The sequence below is a fragment of the Clinocottus analis genome, unplaced genomic scaffold, assembly GCF_023055335.1.
Source record: "Clinocottus analis isolate CAN_PGR_092001 unplaced genomic scaffold, fCliAna1.0.p SCAF_11, whole genome shotgun sequence".
Lineage (NCBI taxonomy): Eukaryota > Metazoa > Chordata > Actinopteri > Perciformes > Cottidae > Clinocottus > Clinocottus analis.
This window is the reverse complement of record NW_027175832.1, coordinates 14,739,236-14,757,767: the sequence shown is the minus strand read 5'-3', so window position 1 is coordinate 14,757,767 and position 18,532 is coordinate 14,739,236. Positions and strand designations below refer to the sequence as shown.

The window sequence follows — 18,532 nt, the reverse complement described above, 5'->3', positions numbered from 1 at the left end:
TTCATCATCCTCAAATGTTCCAACTCTTGTAGCTAAAGGTGAGGTTCGTACGGAGATTGTCTCCTACATAGGCCTCAGTTTCCTATTATTGGATAAGTAAAATGGCTGATGTGAACCTGAGCTATGTCTTGACTAAATACAGTAATCACTCGTAATACTAATGCGGGCCGAGCACGAGGACTCCAGCCGAGCACGTGTACAACATTTTTATTCTTACAATTATTTTTCAGGTGCTGCACCAATAAAATCCTTTTGTCACAGTCACAGAAAAATCTGCCCAGAGCCTGAACTCCATCAGTTCTGCTCCATTTGTTTCTTCTATTCAAAGACCGAGTAATATAAAGCAGAGGCCAGGAAATATCAATAAGTAATCACCAAAGCCTAAAAAACGACACAACCATACCAGCCAAAGTTCACATGAATGTGGCAGCTGTGTTGGTTTTTATTCCTCCTGCTTTGTCCTCGTTCAACTTTTATGAAGTGGAGGTTGCAAAAGCTTTCACCCTTCACTTACTGTTTAAAAAGTAAAATTTCCATTTTTTTGAACGATGGTTCATCAATCCCTCTTTGGGATTTGATGTTGCTCCTATATTTTTGATGAGCATACACTGATCAAATTCTGCGGCTTGAAGTTGCCCTCATGGATAAATATGGAACAGATAAGAGACAAACCACGACGGTGTCTTCATGTTCATACGTTCACAACGTTTCACACCCAGCTTTACAAACGTCGTTATTTTAACCCAAAACACAATAAGTAACTAAAAAGTGAAAGTGTCTTAAAAAATATTTCACAATGACACAGCATTATGTAATAATAGCTATTACATTTAGTTTTTTTTTATCCTTGTATAAGTATACACATTATAATTTCACTAAAAACCATAACAATTTCAGAACAATCCATTACAAAACTACCTTCAAATGTGTTTGTCTTATTCTGGTATCGAAGGTGCTGCTGCAGTTTATCTGGAAATGCATAAAGATGTGTTCACAGATAGCAGGGAAAATTTAGGTTGCTGTATAACTCAGATCCTTAACAGCTCTGTAAATTATCCACTTGACATCACCCTTCATTATACGTATATTCCCTTCGTGCACCTCGCCGCTCACTGCGTCCGTGAGAGCTCAGTACCTGTCACCTGCACCGTCCCGTGTGGAGGGACATTTTCGGGACATGGCAGGAAGAAAACCTTCAGGTGTATTTGTTCTTCACATGGCAAACCTCTTGTGCGGAATTGCCCTTTGCCTGGTGAGAAGTTGCTTGATTTTGTTAATACGTTCAATACTCACAAGAAATTTGAAAACACTCGCAAATCCATAACGTTTACATTTGAATTCTCTTCGGTGCAGCCCACGGCGAAAGTGTTAGGTATGTGATTATTTTTCTAGACTAAACCTAATACTAACACTTTCATTTGAAGTGTCTTCACATTTGTTTTCATGTCCATTTACACAGACTACGATGTGGACGGTGGAAGGGACCTTGACATTTTCGACATCAATGAAGGCATGCAGACATTTTTTCCACATTTTTACTAATGTCTCATTAGTGAATTGCCATTGTAAACCAATTCCCCTTGTGCTTGGTCTCCCTAGAGGCAGGGTTGAATCTGGTAGAGGGGGACATTGTGCTTGATGAGGTATGTTAATTGAACATGCTTTTAATTTTCATCGGACCAATTGCCTTTTCTGGAATAAAGCTTAACTTGACCCATGTCGTTCCTGTCTTTTAATGACCGCCTCAGAGGCAAACTCGTAATTCCATAATAGGGGAAGAGTACAGGTGGCCAAAGACAATCCCGTACTACATGGAAGATGACTTAGGTAAGAGTGCCCGTTCGAGCCTGGATTTGGAAAACACATTCGTAGTTTTTAGAAATATGGATGGAGTCATATAATCTATGCACCTAAATTAGTCTTGTGGTAAACATTGGTGGAAAGTTACTAAGTTGGAACTGTTAAAAACTACCCAACACTTTATAAAGCAGTTCAGTTAGCTCCCCCTTGAGCAGCTGTAATATTAAAGTATGCTTACATGTCAATGCGTTGATGAGGATAATAATTATGATACACATGTAGAATCATATATCATATGACACTGACAGGGAACCTTCTGTGTAATGATACTTAAGTACAATTTGTTATACTTATTATTACTTTTGTGCTTTTACTTCTGTAGAATTTTGAATGCAGTAATATTACACTATGTTGGGTAATGTGTTCATTCATAGCCCTTATAACAAATAAAACGTTATGTATGATCTTTTTTGGTGTAATTATGATGCTTTCGTCAAATATGCCAGTTCAGTTTGTAGTCAGAGACGTTTAATGGCCTAAAAGACAATTAAAACTAATATTCAGTGGAGAAAATGTAGGTAATCCTGCAATTATTATGATGAATTTTACACAGCAGTAGGATCTGAGGGACTTCCAACAGGGAAGAAGAAAAGCCAATGATTAAACAAGCAGAAACATAAAAACACACTGATAATAATAATAACTTTTCCATCTTGCATTTCCTGAAACTTCTCCTCAGAGTTGTCAGTTGAGACCTCAGGTCAGACATGTGCACCACTGGGTGAATACCGCATGTCTGATGTTTGCTTAGTTATGATCTATGCAGCCAGTGAGAAACCGGATCCCTGTGAGAGTCATCTTGAAGGTCAACAGCTATAAATATTTGAACAGAGGCCTTTTTTGAAATCACACATCATTGCGGTTAATCTTGAAGGGGTTTCAGAAGACGTATTTCATCATCTTTAACATAATTGATCTATCGTCTTCTCCGCAGAGATCAATGCCAAAGGTGTGATTCTAAAGGCCTTTGAGCAGTACCGGCTCAAGACCTGCATCGACTTCCAACCTTGGAGCGGAGAAGACAACTACATTTCCATCTTTAAAGGTGGCGGGTGAGGCAGAAGGAACTTTGTACTTTTACGGTCTTCGTAGCGCAAGACGCGCTGTACTTTGTTAATTATTTATGTTTTATGTATACTGTTAATACTATAACAAAAGTCCTCAACGTGATGTTCATAAAAGCCCTGTGTTTTTTTTCTTTCTTCTTCTTTCAAAAGCTGTTTCTCCTCTGTGGGAAACCGGCGAGTTGGGAAGCAGAGATTGTCAATAGGGAGCAACTGTGACCGCATCGCCACCATTGAACACGAGTTCCTTCATGCTCTGGGTTTCTGGCACGAACAGTCCAGGGCAGACCGCGATGATTACGTCAATATCATGTGGGACCGTATCTCACAGGGTAAGGAACCTGCCGCTGCCATTCTGAAAACTATTATAATCAGTTTAAACACTCATGCTCCCACACATGTATGCATTAATGACTATTCATGGCTTCTTTTTATATGGAGAAAAGAGTGTCTTTTATAAATTACATTTGTACAAGCTTTTCACGGAATCCACGTTCTAAAAACATAGTCAGATCTCTTCAGGTCATATAAAGTTTGATCAAGGTTTGATATGTAGAACTTTATGCAGCAGGGGACTTATTGCCTGTTTAATAGCTTGTACATGCCTTAAGATAAGATAAGCAAAACACATTATCATCCCTAGAAGGATTATCACGTTTGGCATCTTGCCTTGACCTACGCTCTTCAAATGTCAGCAATCTTTTTGTCAAGTTTTTAAACACGTCAGCTATCGTTGAGCAACTTCTAGTAGTGATACAAACACTCATCACTTCAAATACCACCCTCACATTTGGACGATGGAATAAGACATTGTGATGATGAATTTAGCGGCAGTGACACCTTTATTTATGTTTGATCTTCAGGTAAAGAACACAACTTCAACACCTACAACGACACCACCTCCAGCTCTTTGGGCGTACCCTATGACTACGGCTCCATGATGCACTACAGTAAAAATGCCTTCCGCAACGGCACTGAGCCCACCATCGTCACCAAGATCCCGGCTTTCAGTGGGGTCATTGGCCAGCGTATGGAGTTCAGTGACAGTGACCTGCTCAAGCTGCACCGCCTCTATAATTGCAGTAAGAGTCAACAACCAACATCAGCGTTGGGTGTCATTATCTGCTAAATAGGTTGTTGAGTCAGTGTGGACTATTTTGTACTAATGCTGCTATCAGCTGCCAATTAAGATGGTTTATCGCCTGAATTCTTTCCACGTGGAAATGTGCGGATAAGCAAAACACTGTTCTAACTGCGCAGTCAATCAGTTTATAGCAGTTCAAAGTCTTTCACCTATAATATGTGTGTTAATGAAATGTCTCCTAGCTCAGGGCTCCACATTCCTGGACTCGTGTGACTTTGAGCGTGAGAACATTTGCGGTATGATCCAGGGACCAGGGGATGCGGCAGACTGGGTCAGGGTCTCCAAAGCCGACGGAGGGCCCAGCACGGACTACTCCAACATGGGCAAATGCACTGGTGAGAAGTTTCTTGCAAGAATGTACAGCACATGGCACGTGGTGACACACAGATACACAGCTCAGCGGTAAAGGATTAGTCGTTTTTGCTCTGGTGAGAAAGTCCAACCAATGCAAATAATTTGAGGCTTCAGCGGTATCTGTTTGACAAATCAGGTTGGTATCTTCTGCAGAAAGTCCTTTTAAGATAAAACTTTGTGTTATCATGCATCCACCAGTGCTGAGCAAGAACACACAGAGAGACTTCCATCCTCACAGAGCCTAACTTTGAAAGATACACACTAGATTTGTTTTACTTGGACAGTTGAAGCCTCGCTGAACTTCACCACTGAACTTGAATATGCCTTTTAAAGCTCTTACATGAAATACACATACAGGGAATCGCTCCGCAGCCAGTATGGACAGAAGGAGCAATTACAGCGGCACCAAAAACCGCTTCAACATTTAGGCACGTAAGGGTTGTTGGTAAAGATAGAGATGGACCAACCTTGTAATCATTGCTGTACGATAGATTGGCCTTTGTAACCATATATCTTATCATTCATTAAGCGTTTCAAAAGTGCTTAATTATTGACAATATGAATCAAATGAAATTCTGACCTTTAGGCTCAGGGTATTTCATGCACTTCAACACTGGCACGGGCACCATTGGAGATACTGCTTTGCTGGAGAGCCGGATCCTTTACCCTAAAAGAGGGTACCAGTGTCTGCAGTTCTTCTACTACAACAGCGCCGGCACCAGCGACACATTGAATATCTACGTCAGAGAATTTGATAGTACCCCCGATGGAAAACTGCGCATTGTAAAGACCATTCATGGTGACTATTAATAAGTTCTGAAACTGTTCAAATCTTGCCATTGTAAACTTGCTGTTCAATAAAGTTCATGTTTTTGGACAGGATTTGCTGAGGCGCAGTGGCAACTGCTCCACGTGAGTTTAGACGTCAAAACCAAATTCCGTGTAGTGTTTGAGGGGATCAAAGGGAGTACTGGGCCCTTGACAAGGGGACTGTCACTAGATGACATCAACCTTTCTGAGACCACCTGCCCGGAGTTTATATGGCGTGTGAAAAACTTCAGTCACGTTATGGAAACCACCACAACAAACACGTCTATCTTCAGCCCCAAGTTCTTCTCAAGGGAGGGTTACACCTTCCAAATGGAGCTGTACCCCAGCGGTAAGGCAGGCTACCCTGATGAGTTGTCGGCCTATGCTCATCTGGTGGCCCAGGACGGGGACACCGGACAGCAATGGCCATGTCCCTGGAAACAGATAACCATGATGCTGATGGACCAACACCCACACATCCAAAAACGCATGTCCAACCAGCGCAGCGTCACCACTGACCCCAATATGAAGGCACCAGGTGCAGCTACTCTCACTGTCAAAAAGATTCAAATGGATTATTCTTTACGTAAAAAGAAATCTTGACAATACGATATCTATATACCCTTTTGACATCCTTCAGACTCAGACAGCTTTTTCTGGGACGACCCTCGCAAGGTGGGCGTTGAGGTCACAGAAGATGACGGGTCCAAGTATTTCCGAGGTCCGGGCGCCGGCACTGCAGTGTATCTCACCCACCTGAGAGCCAAGAGCAGGGATTTCATAAAGGGGGGAGACGCCATCTTCCTTCTCACCATGGAGGGTAAAAACACTGATTACAGTACAAACTCAACATTATTCTACGTTAAAACATGAAGTGTGTCCAAGGATATTCGACAAGAAATGTATTGCCATTTATGTTATGTTAGAATTTCTTTTGATGAAACTACATCCATACAGCACATCAATGATGTATTCATTAATATGCCACATACCTATCCCTGGCACGTGTGCAAAATACCACATTTGTTGGAGCATGTATACCAGTGTGGCATTATTACATCCATGATTTATATACCCACTCGTCAATCATGTGATCCAGTCCGCTCCTCCACTTCCATTTTCACCCAATAAACCGCTCTTTTGTTTGCTCTGCCTCTTCAGATGTGTCTCATCTGACAGTGACCCAGCCTCTGCCTTCCACAACCCACTCACCGGCTACCACTGTGACCTCTGTCGCCACTGGGCCCGCTGATGCCTGCCTCAATGTGCAATGTCTGAATGATGGAGTCTGCGTGGTGGATAAAGGGAAGGCTGCTTGCAGGTGGGCGCTTCCTTTGACTGCATGCACTAAACTGCAAAAGTAACATTTAGCGAACCTTAAATTCACACATGGGAGTTTGCTCATACAGTATACATGTGGTTTGTGGATTTAGAGAAGGCTTACGTATGACCATCTCCCCCTGTGAGTCCTGTGGGGGGGTACTGTGGAGACATGGGTTGGTTTTCACGAGCCAATATGGTCGTGGGAAGACCAAAGTGAGAGCTGGGTCTGTATATGACGCACGGAGTCAAAGATGTTTCCATTGGGTGTTCGCCTCAGCCAGAGTTTTGTTCCTTGTCACCAATTGTTTGTGACTTCAGAATTGCATCTCTGCTCTTTGAAGATAATGTGGTTCTGTTAGCTCCTGTCAGACCATGAGCGTCAGCATATATTTTAGGGCAGTTTGCAGCAGAGTGTAACGCGGTTGGGAGAAGAGTCAGTACCGCCAAGTTTGCAGGTGGAGGGAGTCACTGCGCAGTGCCCCCAGGGAGGTAGTAAAGTATCTTGGGATCTTGTTGTCGAGGGTAAAATGGAGCAGGAGACAGGACAGCTGGTTTGGTACGGCATCAGTAGTGATGCAGGTGTTGCACTGAACTGTTAGACAGCAGAAAGGAAGCTGAGCTGGAAGGCTAAGCTCTCAATTTACCAGTCCACCTCAGATTAGACCATAACCTATGGTTATATGCTTTGGGGAGTGACCGATAGAGTGAGATTGCTGTTAGAAACGGCCGAAATTATCTCCATCCGCCAGGTAGCTGGGCTCAGCCTCAAAGATAAGGTGAGACTCTCAGACCTCAGCAGCTCTGAGCTAGAAACCGTTGCTGGAAAGAGGGACTTCTCCCCAGAGTCTTTAATGCCCTGCTAAGCACGTCACCCCCAATAAGCAGAACAGATAATGGGAACTGTCTGATTTAATCATTTTAATCTACCCTCTCAGTTTAGTCAGTAAGCACAGTGTAAGCATCTAGCCATGTATGGTTCTCCTGTATCATCTTGTCAAAAAAGATAGTTGCTCATGTGTGGCATTACACCGACCTGTACCTGCAGAAGGTACGACAACAGTACGCCGGACAAAATCAACAGCCATTGATACTGCTTGCAGGGACAATTTGTTGGCCAAACACAGTAACTTTTTGGTACCTTTGGAAAGAGTACAGTTCCCACTCTTTGTGCTTTGCCAGTGGGCATATTCAATATTTGACGCTTAATATCTCTACCTAGCTTAAGCGTCATTTAAATTTGTTTAAACCTCCATATATGGTATACATGATTGCTGGGTTTACTTTTAAGTGTGATTTTTGTCCTCTGCTCTCCAGGTGTGAGGTGGGTGATGACTGGTGGTACTACGGGAACAGCTGTCAGCACAAGGGCTCCACCATGGATAAAACCACCCTTGCACTTGCCTCTTCCCTGTCCGTACTGGGAGTAATGCTGGTGATTACAGCAGTCAGTGTCATTTGCATGAAGAAGAAGTATAAGAAACGCAGTAATGACAACAGTGTTGTCATGGAAAACATAAGGTCACCTCAGTAAGTGCAGAGGATGCCCCCGAACTTTCCAATGTGAACTTGGCGGACAGAAGAACACCCCCCCCACCCCAAAAAAAAAACAAACTAAAAATGATTCTTTTTCAGTTTAGTGCTTTTGATAAAGATCATTAAAAGCAGGCTTTGGATTTAAATATGTAAGACTTTTTACTCCAGTGCTCCAAGGTAAAGCGATCCCTTACTATAGATCATACCGTTTGATGAGATTGCCTCCTTCTGGTCAATCAATGTAAACACACGAGAGCAAACTAATAATATTAATGTAAATAAAAAATAAAAAAAATTCTGAAGTTTTCTATACATTTTTACACATCAAACATACATTAAATATTGAAAACAAATTCAAACCGCATGACTTATATTCACAAATTTAAAATTTATTATACCAAAGACAGGAACATCTGTGTTGTCTCTTTTCCATGTGGATATATTTGTTTGTATTACTGAACTTGACACAGTCATGCCGGTGATAACAGTTACTGTAGGAGGGAGGTGGGACTAATATTATGCGTGTGTGTCCGTGTATGTGTGTTTGTATGTATGTATGTATGTGCGTGCATGCAAGTGTGCATGCAAAGATCTGTCTATTAGTGTTCATTAGATACAGTGATGACTACAGGACATCACAATCAAACAAAGTGGAGCAAACCATGGCAACTTTGTGTAGATATATTGCATGGAATGTTGGGGTTTCTGACCTGTAATTGCACAAATACATTTCTACGTGTGTGTGTGTGTGTGTGTGTGTGTGTGTGTGTGTATATGTCTGAGTGTGTGTAGTATTTGTTGGTTGACGTTGTAAGATAAAGGGGGTGGTGTTGTGACACCTCCATAACAGCAAACTCTTGGTGAACCTCACGTCCTCCCGGCCACTAAAACCTTCACCGACATACAGGTACGTAGTTCCTTTAAAAGCATCAGTATACAATATTTCTCTTATTTACAATCATTGGAAAAAAAAATCACCTTTTCTCTCAGAGAAGATTAGTAAAAGTGACTGAGTCACCATAAAGAGTATGCAACTCCTAGGAGTTAGTATTTAAAATTTCTACAAAAAATTTCTATGCCATTTTACAGGCCAAGAGCCATGATTTACTGAAGAAATACAGTATTTTAAGTGCCCTATCTAAAACAGTTAAGTGTGGTATTACTGGTGTACCATTCAACATAGTTCACTGATAATAAAAAGATTATGAGTCTCTGTTTTAAAAAGTTCTTTCAGCAACTTCACTGCTTTCACATTAAAAGATATGGTAAGTTCTTACAAAACAAACAAACAAAGAAACCATGGAATTGTTATCCATATTAACAAGTGTTGTGGCGACCTAATGCTATTGCAAAGAGACTAGTGTTGATTACATAGCTGGTTGTCTAATGTAAAAACAACGTTCCACAGTCAGTGAGAAGGGAACAACCATGGACACCTGGAGCCGTGTCCATGGGCTATTCAAGAGGGTTGAGTGTCATTAAAGGGCTCATTTGCTTGTTTTGCTCTATGAGTTGCTTGGGTAAAATTGAGTGGGTCACGTGACAGTGCATGGTTCTTCAATGATGAGGCTTTGTGGAGCGAGGAAGGCCGTTTAGAAAAAGTATGATGCAACTTTATTTTCATGTGCATTGTCTAGCCTCCTTAGTGTCCATGTACGGAAAATGACGGTACAGTAGGCTTCAGTGCATGCTGCAGCTGGGAGAGAGATGAGGCTGTAGGTGGTGGTGGTGGTGGTGGTGGTGGTGTTCAGAGAGGGGTGTCGTAGTAGTCTGTCGGTTGATCGGTCCCAGGCGGCTTCTGCTGTTTCTGCTGATGCTGCTTCATTATTTCCTTCACCTCCTCCTCCAGCTCAGGCGGGATGATGAACTGGTCATCTGGGTCGGGCTGGGCCGGAGCTGTGAAGTAGCCCCCGGACTTCTTGGATGGGGCGTCAGCAGCCACCTCAATGAGGTTGTGACTCTTTTCTTGGCGCGCCACCGATCCATTAACCCTCTTCTTGCCTGATGTCTTCCCCGCGTCCCCACTTCCCGCTCCGAACGCCTGCCACGACTCCTCTCTCTCCAGCTCGTTCTCCCCATCCCCGGGGCTCATGTCGATCGATTCCTCCAGCGGCTCCGGGGTGCACGGCGGTGGAGGGGGCGGCGGGAGAGACAGCGTGGTTCGCTCCTGGCTGGAAGACGAGGGTAATGACGTTTGCCGGGACGCGGAGGAGGACTCTGCTCTGAGGCAGTGGACGTCCGCCTCTACTTCCACGCGGCTCCCATTAGAGAACACGCCAGCGATGGGCTCCTCGTCCTCGCTGTCCAGCCCGTTGTCAGACAGGGCGCTGGAGAAGGTGGCACTCGACAGCTGCCTCTGGAAGGAGCCTGCTAAGCAGGCAGGATGGAGGGCACAGCAGCTGCGGGAAGAAGGCAGCTCTGAACCTGGGAACAGGTACTGGCAGGGCTGGGTGGTTGTGTGCGCCTGCTGGTGCTGTAGGGCCAGCGAGTGGGGCTGCTGGTGCAGGTGGAGGTGTGGATGGTGGGGCTGCTCGTGCAGCAGCATCAAGGAGCTCTGCGGTGGCTCGTCAGACGAGGCCGTGGAGCCCACCTCGCTGCTCATCTCGCTGGTGCTGATCTCGCTGCTGATCTCGCTGCAGGAGGAAGGCGGCACAGGGAGGGAGCCATCCGAAGGCCGCTCCTTGATGGCGGAGGACGACGGCGGGTAGGGGCCCAACCCCGGGCTGGGAGGTGGCTGGGGAGGCTCGGAACAGCAGCAGGAGCAGCAGTCTTCGCTCACGCTGAGCTGCACCACTACTGCGCTGAGGCTGTCTGTGCAGCCGTAGCCCTGCGCCAACGTGCACAGCTTCTTAGCAGCAGCCAGGCCATCGGGGACGTTTCGGACCGCCTCCACAGCCTCGGTGGGAGACACGGCGTCCCACAGGCCCCGGCTACCCAAAATGAAGAACTCATCCTGGGAGGTGAGAGTGACTGTCTGCACGTAGGGACACGGGATGACAGATGGGTAGAGGAAGGAGTAGCCCATGATCCGTGTCGAATCCGTCACGCCATTCACTTTGTTGTCCTGTGGAATAGAGCATGAACATCAATACAGCGTTCATGTACGGCACATCTAAGATTACATTTCCATTGATGTACTCAACATTGATTTCAGAGTACTCTGTGGTGTTTTCGAGGATCTCTACCTCGGTGATGATGGCCCCGTGCTGCCTGATCCTGCGGTATTCCTCCTCGAGTCCCACATTTTGAAGCAGCGACAGCGATAGAGGCTTTCCATCGCGGCACAGGATGGCCTTGCACTTGCCCACGTTCGCCGCTGTGAGGGTGAAGCAGCCACCGGGGTCGGTGGGGTCATGGCGAATGTGGCAGAGAGCCGCTGAGCCACCAAGTTTCTGCCCGGCGGTTCCCAGTTTTCTATGGCGGCAAAGAAAGAGGCGGACAAGGTAAATGTTTAAAACGTCTCGTCTCAATCACTTCGTAGTGCAGATTGTAGTTTAGACTTGGGACTTGCAACATGTTACGGGCGATTTCTGCCCGAACATGGAGGCTGATGATGTTGTCGCGTACCTCTGCATGACGAGGAAAGTGTTGGTCATGTAGTCCTCTTCGCTCTTGGTCTTGTGCAGCTCCTCCGCCAGCACGTCGTTCATCGTGCACTGCAACAAGTAGGGCACCTCCACGTTCCTGTCGCCATCGAACACGCCATACAGAGCCTCGCGACTCCCGCAGAAACTGTTGACCGAAAGAGCTGCGACACACAGTCTGGAGGGAAAACACAAGACGGGCCATGGCGTCATGGAGGTATCCGCTTTGTGAGGAAAACAACGAGAGCTTCAAAACTCCTCTGTCCTTCACATGCTGATCACACTACCCCACTCATCAATAACCATGGAAACAATGCCTTTTCTGATTCACTTGGCTGTACAGCAGGACCCACGTCATCAAAGCGGATGCGCCCTTTGATCCTCGCGGGGATGGAAATGTGGAAACAATAGGCGCGATTGCTTAAAACCTTATTGTTAACGTGCACATTACACGTGTTGAATTGGAGATATAACTCACACACACACAGATGTTTGGCATGCGCTGAGTGTACATGATTCATGTTTTCAATAAGCGCCGCTTTAATATTTCCTTCATATGAGTCATCTGGCTTTAACAATGCACATTCTCAAGAGGCGCTTGGATTAGGGATGCTTTCAGTGTGATGGTGGTTGTTTTTGTCAGCGTTGACTGATTTGAACTCACTTATTCTTGACGCCTGAGGCCTCCGTGTACCCATGACTCCACACAGCAGGCCCACCAGATGCCTCGTTGGACGAGAAGGTTGGAGGCGGATCAATACGAAAGCAGCGGATATTACTGAAAAACAACAAAACATGAAATAGATGACATTCACTGTAAGGATACATGTCCTACTGACAGCACTCGAGTCAGGCTATTTATACATGGTGGATTATATGATAAAAGGATAGATTAAATACAAAAATATGTTCTTTGGCGAACTGGATCATCATAACAGCAAGTCGTGTAATAGAAAGACCCAAAACAAACAGTTAAATGTGTGCACACCAACTCCCAAACACCAACAAATATTAAGAAAAATAAGATTATACTTCTTTTGCAAAATATATTATCGGTTATAGTCTCATTTTTATTTTTTTTACGTGCAGATCAACACGGTGAGTATAAACAGCGACAGAGAGAAACAGTCACGTACTTGAGCTGCTCGAGGGTCTTGTGGTCCAGGTTGAGACGAGGGTTTCCAGTCAGGTCCAGCTCCTGGAGCTTGGGGGGCAGATTCTCTGGTAGCGTGATCTCACTCAGCTCATTACAGCTCAGATCCACACACTGGCAACAGAGGGAGAGGAACTCCTGTCACACGTGCACACACAGTTCGAACCTCTCATTCGCATAATCTGCGAATGAAGACGAGCAGATACAATACTACGTATTACTACTGTCTTACTTTCATCTCCATCAGCTGCATGACCTCAGGGAAGACCTCGATGGCGTTGGAGTGGGCGATGAGTGTGTGCATCCGCCGGCAATTCATGATAGTGGTGGGCACAGTCTTCAGCATGTTTCCGCTCAGATCCACCTCCTCCAGCTCCTCCAGCTTGGCCATTTTACTGAAGAGGAGGGAAAGCGTCGGGTGAGTCGAGAATGAAGAATTAGGATTTGTTCGATAACAGAAAATAAATAAACAACAATGTATTTATTCATCAAGGAAAACTGGCCGCATTCATTCTTTAAATCTTTGTAAATGGAATCTCATCGAGTCCTGCACTGATGGAAATTGTAGATTTATAGAGCTGTTTTTGTTATCTAAATAAATTAGAGGCTACATATCGGCCAGCTATGAATAACCAATATACTATCTGTGCATATGTTGGCCAATAAGTACAAAAGTGCCAAAAACACAATAGGAAGACCATTTGACAGTAAACATTATAAATGTGTCCCTGGTTGTTTCCTGTTGCAGTGTATGTGAATGGCATCTGTATCACCCTAAAAAAATCCAATCACTTGGGCTCTGGACACAATAATAACCAGATTAATTAAATAATCAACATATTGATGGAAATAGCTGGCGGTTACAGCTTTAATAGTAAATTTAAGTTCTTTACCTGGCCGGGAAGGTCTGGAGATGGTTGTAGGCCATGTGCAGAACACGGAGGTGCGTGTGGCCCGTCAGCAGAGGCACACACTTATCCGTCAGCCGGTTATTGGTCAGGTAGAGTTCCTGCAGGATGCTGTGGCTCTCCTCTGATAGGCTGGATGGCGGCAAGTGCTCCAGCTTATTGGCTGACGCATTTACGCACCGTAAGCTGAAAGTTGAAATTACAGACTCATTTTGTGCTCCTTCAGGCAGGGATGGAAAAAAATACCGACATGTCACTTTAATTACAAACTTCTACATGGCTTCCTACTTCTATGAACCCTCGCCCTGCAAGCCAAACTTGTCCTGGTGGGTTGTTTTATATTTGCCTGTCATCCTTGCCCTTCAGGCATCTCGTCCTCGATTAAAATCCTAATAATAGTTTCTGTTCTTCACCTTCATCTTCTTTTCCCCCCTCATTGTTTAATCTTCTTGGAAGATGTCGGGTGTACTATCTGATGAACAAGTCCATTCCACCTGGTGATTAATGCTACCTGTCAGATTTGAGGAACAGGTTGCAGGGCAGCTCCACCAGTTGATTGTGCTGTATGTCCAAAACCTCCAGCAGAGGGCGCTCCACTCTTTCAGGAAGCCTCTGCAACTGGTTATGTCCTGCACTCAGCTTCCTCAGACTGTTGCTGCAAAACAACCTGCGGCATAAAGAGTACACAGATGGTTGGTTCAGCACTACAACATCAAGGATGAACATGGAGACCTCGTGTGGTGTAAGATGGAAAGATCGACGTGTGGATCTCGAAACGAGGAGCCAGCTAGCGGAGCCGGCAGCTGAAATGTATCACCCTGACACTTATTGGGCAAAAAATAAATCTGCAAAATGAAAAAGGGAAAAAGCAGAGGGAGGAGGGTCGGACGACAGCCGACGCGAGGCCGAAAGAAGAGGAGGAAGTGAGCAGCATCTGACCTTCTAAAAGGCTGTATAAAGAGGAAGAGAATGGGCGGAGGTTACAGGCTATCTGTGTGATTTATGAGGCTCTATGGGGGATAGATGACTGGCCGGCAAAGGGCAGCGAGAATATTGCAGCACTGGACTCCACTTACAGGCTAACGGACACTTTCTCTAAGAGAGAGAGAGACTCACCGTGCCGGGAGCTCAGTGATGAGGTTGTGGCTCATGTCCAGAACTTCCAGTTTCTTAGCTTCCCACAGCCAGTCTGGCAAGGACTCCATGCGGTTCCTACAGGGGGAGATGGGTTGACGATGGTTAATATGGTGCTGTTTGATAAAAGCAAGATACCTAATATTGAATATAATGTGCTGCGATGCTGCATCTATTGAAACACTCCTGCTAAAAAGAAAAGAAAGAAAAAAAAGGCAGCATCTTTAGTTCTGGTTGGAAATTGTCTGTCTTCCCATATTTAGTACTATTTCAAATTCACTTTTTTCAGGTAGGCGAAGTCTTAGCTGGGTTGTGTTTCAGACAACAAAAAAAGCAATAATAATTACAACTCTCATCAGGTCTCAGAAGTATTCAAAAAATCGAACGCATGCAGCACTTGAAATGAAAGTACTCTAATTGACCACAAGGAAGCTGTCATCGAGGCTGGCAGTTTGAGGGTGACCTCTAACGTCAATGTTTCACCACACTTTCACGGATTAGTTTACCAGGTACTCAGCGACACAGTTCCAATATCTTTGAAGTATTTTTTCTGATTAGCGCTGCATTCTTTGTGGGTGTGTGTGTGTGTACAATTGTGGAATTTGTCTCACCTCGAGATGTCCATGTAAGTAAGATTGGAGGGCACAGGACTTATATCCAGTTGCCGGAGCTCTGTAGGGAGAAATCCAAACACATTAACCTAGAGCAAGGACAGACTAATACAAAAGCAGGTAGACGGAAAATGATGGGGAGCGTTCGGGAGGAGGAGGGAGGGGGCGATGGTGACAAGGTAGAGAGGAATGATGGAGCGAGACCATGAGACTGCGGCACTGATGAGAAGAGCGTAGGGGGAAATAAATGTGCTTAGGAAGATGGAGGGACATCTGGGAGGTGAGATGCAAGTTATTTTGATTTCAGTTTAGAGGAGGTAGTGGTAATGCGAGGTGAGAAAAGGGCCCTCTGTCTTTTCTCAAGCGCACACGGAGCCCTGAGTGCCGAACCCACCGTTGTTGGAGGCGTAGATGCCTTTGAGCAAGCCGCCCTTGGCCTTGAGGGAGGCGATGCGGTTCCTCTCGCAGTGGAGCACCTCCAGTCTGGGGAAGACCGAGGCGTCCAGCTCCGTCAGCCTGTTATCCCTCACGTCCAGCTGGGTTATGTGCCTCAGCAGGTCAGGCTCATCTGGCACCATGCTGGAGATCTTATTCAACCTGACAGAGGGAGCAGGGAGCAGGCAAAGGCTCAGCGCCAATCGGATCAGGTTGAAGTGCACAGGCTGTGGCCTTTCTTATGAAGCAGGGAACATGCCTCAGGTGATGGCCAATTTATATTGTGCAGCAGCTTCGTGAGTTTTGTTTAGTCCTTCGGGGTTCTATGTGAAACACTGAAGGAGGTGGTTTTGATTTGGTGTGTGTGTGTGTGTGTGTGTGTGTGTGTGTGCGCGTGTGTGTGTAAATGTGTTGAACATCTGTCTCCTAGAAGAGATAGCTGAATGGTGAAGCATTTCTTTATGAGACATCACCTAAAGCAAAACCTAATAATACATACATATCAAAAGACATAAATATATTATTTTTATCCATGAACAAATACCAGAATGTGGTTCACTATATTCTGGCTGAAGCAGGAGCCAGCACATAATTGCCCTGTTCGTTTTGATTGACAGGCACAGATGTTGTGATGAAAAGAGGCTTCATGAAAAAGAATTATAATAAAGAAAACATCATACTTTTAAAAAAAGGGAAATTTTGAAATAAAAACTACTGCAATGAAATGAAAAAGATGTCTATAACCTCTGTTAATGTGAAAAGAAGCAGGATAAAATAACATTCCATAATATTTGAAACAGTTAAAAAAAATATTTCATGATTATATATTGTGTCTAGGTTTTATACTATGATTATTATTTTTAAATCATGTATCCATTAAATATTAAACACTTCACATCTCTACTACTAATCTACTATTCCTCCTTTCTTAGGAAATAATAATCATTTTGAACTGATCTGTTGAGAATTTGTCTTAATTGGTGCTTTCCTCCCAAAATACATAATATAAAATAATAATAAAAGCCCAAAATGACATCGTTAAACATCTGGTATTGTCCAACTCAAAGTTTTGAATTTAAAGTGACAAAAACTGGGAAAAGCAGCCAACACAACACAACACAACACACTTGTTTGAACCCAGGTACTTGTGTCAAGCTTTTCAAACTATGTTTTCACATTTTCCAGACCAAACAATGAATCCATCAATTGACGTTTGCCAGATTAAACAATAAACTCGTTGATACATTGATTAATCGATTTAGAACTTTTCGGGATACAAACAAATCGACACAAAACAAACAGCTGCAGCACTCATCATCCTCATCAGAGATACTGAGTGATCTTTGCCCAAACTGGAACGCTGGAAAAATGTATTGACTGACCTCATCCAAGCAAAGTCGCGAGAGGTGAAGCATTAACTCAAAAATAGTGCAAGTCACTCCAACACTGTGCTTTTGCAAACAGCGGCAAGAGACCTGATGGAGCCACTGAAAGCAAATGATTTCTTGATTCCGGGCGGTTTTGGCTTCCTCTTGCTGGTTTTGCTTCCATCATTAGTGGGATGACATGTGTCATCGAGTGCATGGCTTTGGAAAGAAGCATGACTGGGGACTTTAAGCGGCGCTTGTTCTCTAAGACGTTGTCAAGTCGCTCCTTCACATAACACCCCAACATAACCTCCGAATCGTGTTTTAGGTTTATTAATAGTTGTAATCTGCCATACCTCAGGTCGATGTGTTTGACGCGGAGAAGTCGGAAATTCTGCAGAGTGAGTGTGTCGAGGCTGTTTCCAGCCATGCACAGCTTCTCCATGGAGGCTAACTGCTCCAGCACCTGTGGCACGTGATTGAACTGGTTGAAGGAGAGGCCCAAGTAGTTGAGCCTCTGGAGGGAGCCCAGCTCAATGGGCAGCTCGTCCAGACTGTTGCCATCCAACAGGAACGTCTGCAAACTGAGAGAGGAGCGCGAGATTAGGGGATTACAGCAGTGCGCCAGATGTCCAGCAGATGGCAGAAGCGGCACACACGCCTTACTGGACACTTCAGGAATTTACAGGCATAGGGATCATTCCTGCAGATTAACTTCTCATCTATCCTGGCTTCAACACACATACCGATATGTTCAGCTCTGAATGAGCTTTGAGTTTAAAGCACACGTCCTGTCCATGAGTCAGTCGCGACCCGGCTACTACGAGACTCGACTACGTAGTCCCGCTTGTCGTGCCGGGGTAGATTCTGCCTAATAGTGCATGAATTGTCAAGTTTAAGACCTAATTAATTTGAAATGTCTATTTAAAGTTTTGCTGACACTCCTTTCAACGAGTGAGTAATCAGATTGTCCCACAGGCAAAGGGAACTGATACTGGAGCCCAACCAAAACTTGCGTTTTGAAAAAAATGTTCCGAGTATTCAGAAGAAAATATTGTTTTTTCGGCCAGCAAAATTTATGTTGGACCATCTTCGATTGAAAATGTTGGCATATAAATGAAAATCTGTGATTATTTTGAGGGACACAGTTACAAATTCATTTTAAAAAGGTAATACAGGGGTCCCCCAGTGAGATGTTGATGTTTTACTGGCAATGGAGTCGAAGGTGTGCACCACCATGCAAAAGGAGATG

The 18,532-nt window shown here is 44.5% G+C and overlaps 2 protein-coding genes across 2 annotated transcripts in view; one reads left to right on the top strand and one right to left on the bottom strand.

Annotated features, from left to right (window-relative positions):
• Positions 1-1,177: 1,177 nt before the first annotated feature.
• On the top strand, positions 1,178-8,086 carry mep1bb (meprin A subunit beta b). Its single transcript, XM_068571110.1, has 14 exons — positions 1,178-1,252; positions 1,354-1,372; positions 1,460-1,510; positions 1,600-1,643; positions 1,749-1,839; positions 2,795-2,912; positions 3,078-3,256; positions 3,788-4,006; positions 4,251-4,403; positions 5,009-5,221; positions 5,303-5,770; positions 5,873-6,052; positions 6,394-6,553; positions 7,870-8,086. Exons 1-14 carry the CDS (start codon positions 1,178-1,180, stop codon positions 8,084-8,086), a joined length of 2,187 nt encoding a protein of 728 aa, XP_068427211.1.
• Positions 8,087-8,489: 403 nt separating this feature from the next.
• The window catches only part of phlpp1 (PH domain and leucine rich repeat protein phosphatase 1), a 43,937-nt gene continuing 33,894 nt past the window's right edge, over positions 8,490-18,532 (bottom strand). The window contains exons 6-17 of the mRNA XM_068570562.1: positions 17,637-17,864; positions 15,873-16,075; positions 15,479-15,539; positions 14,850-14,945; positions 14,245-14,400; positions 13,719-13,919; positions 13,058-13,220; positions 12,809-12,939; positions 12,337-12,450; positions 11,656-11,850; positions 11,274-11,502; positions 8,490-11,152 (exon numbers count right to left, since the gene is read on the bottom strand). Of these exons, the coding sequence (XP_068426663.1) occupies positions 9,836-11,152; positions 11,274-11,502; positions 11,656-11,850; positions 12,337-12,450; positions 12,809-12,939; positions 13,058-13,220; positions 13,719-13,919; positions 14,245-14,400; positions 14,850-14,945; positions 15,479-15,539; positions 15,873-16,075; positions 17,637-17,864 (3,094 nt within the window). The 3' untranslated portion in view covers positions 8,490-9,835. The remainder of the gene's footprint in view (positions 11,153-11,273; positions 11,503-11,655; positions 11,851-12,336; positions 12,451-12,808; positions 12,940-13,057; positions 13,221-13,718; positions 13,920-14,244; positions 14,401-14,849; positions 14,946-15,478; positions 15,540-15,872; positions 16,076-17,636; positions 17,865-18,532) is intronic.

Excerpts from the sequence above, each read along its gene's own strand:
- mep1bb (XM_068571110.1), top strand. The coding sequence starts at position 1,178 with ATGGCAGGAAGAAAACCTTCAGGTGTATTTGTTCTTCACATGGCAAAC. Across the intron at positions 3,257-3,787 it reads GTGGGACCGTATCTCACAGG|GTAAAGAACACAACTTCAAC; the intron begins GTAAGGAACCTG and ends TTTGATCTTCAG. Across the intron at positions 6,053-6,393 it reads CTTCCTTCTCACCATGGAGG|ATGTGTCTCATCTGACAGTG; the intron begins GTAAAAACACTG and ends CTGCCTCTTCAG.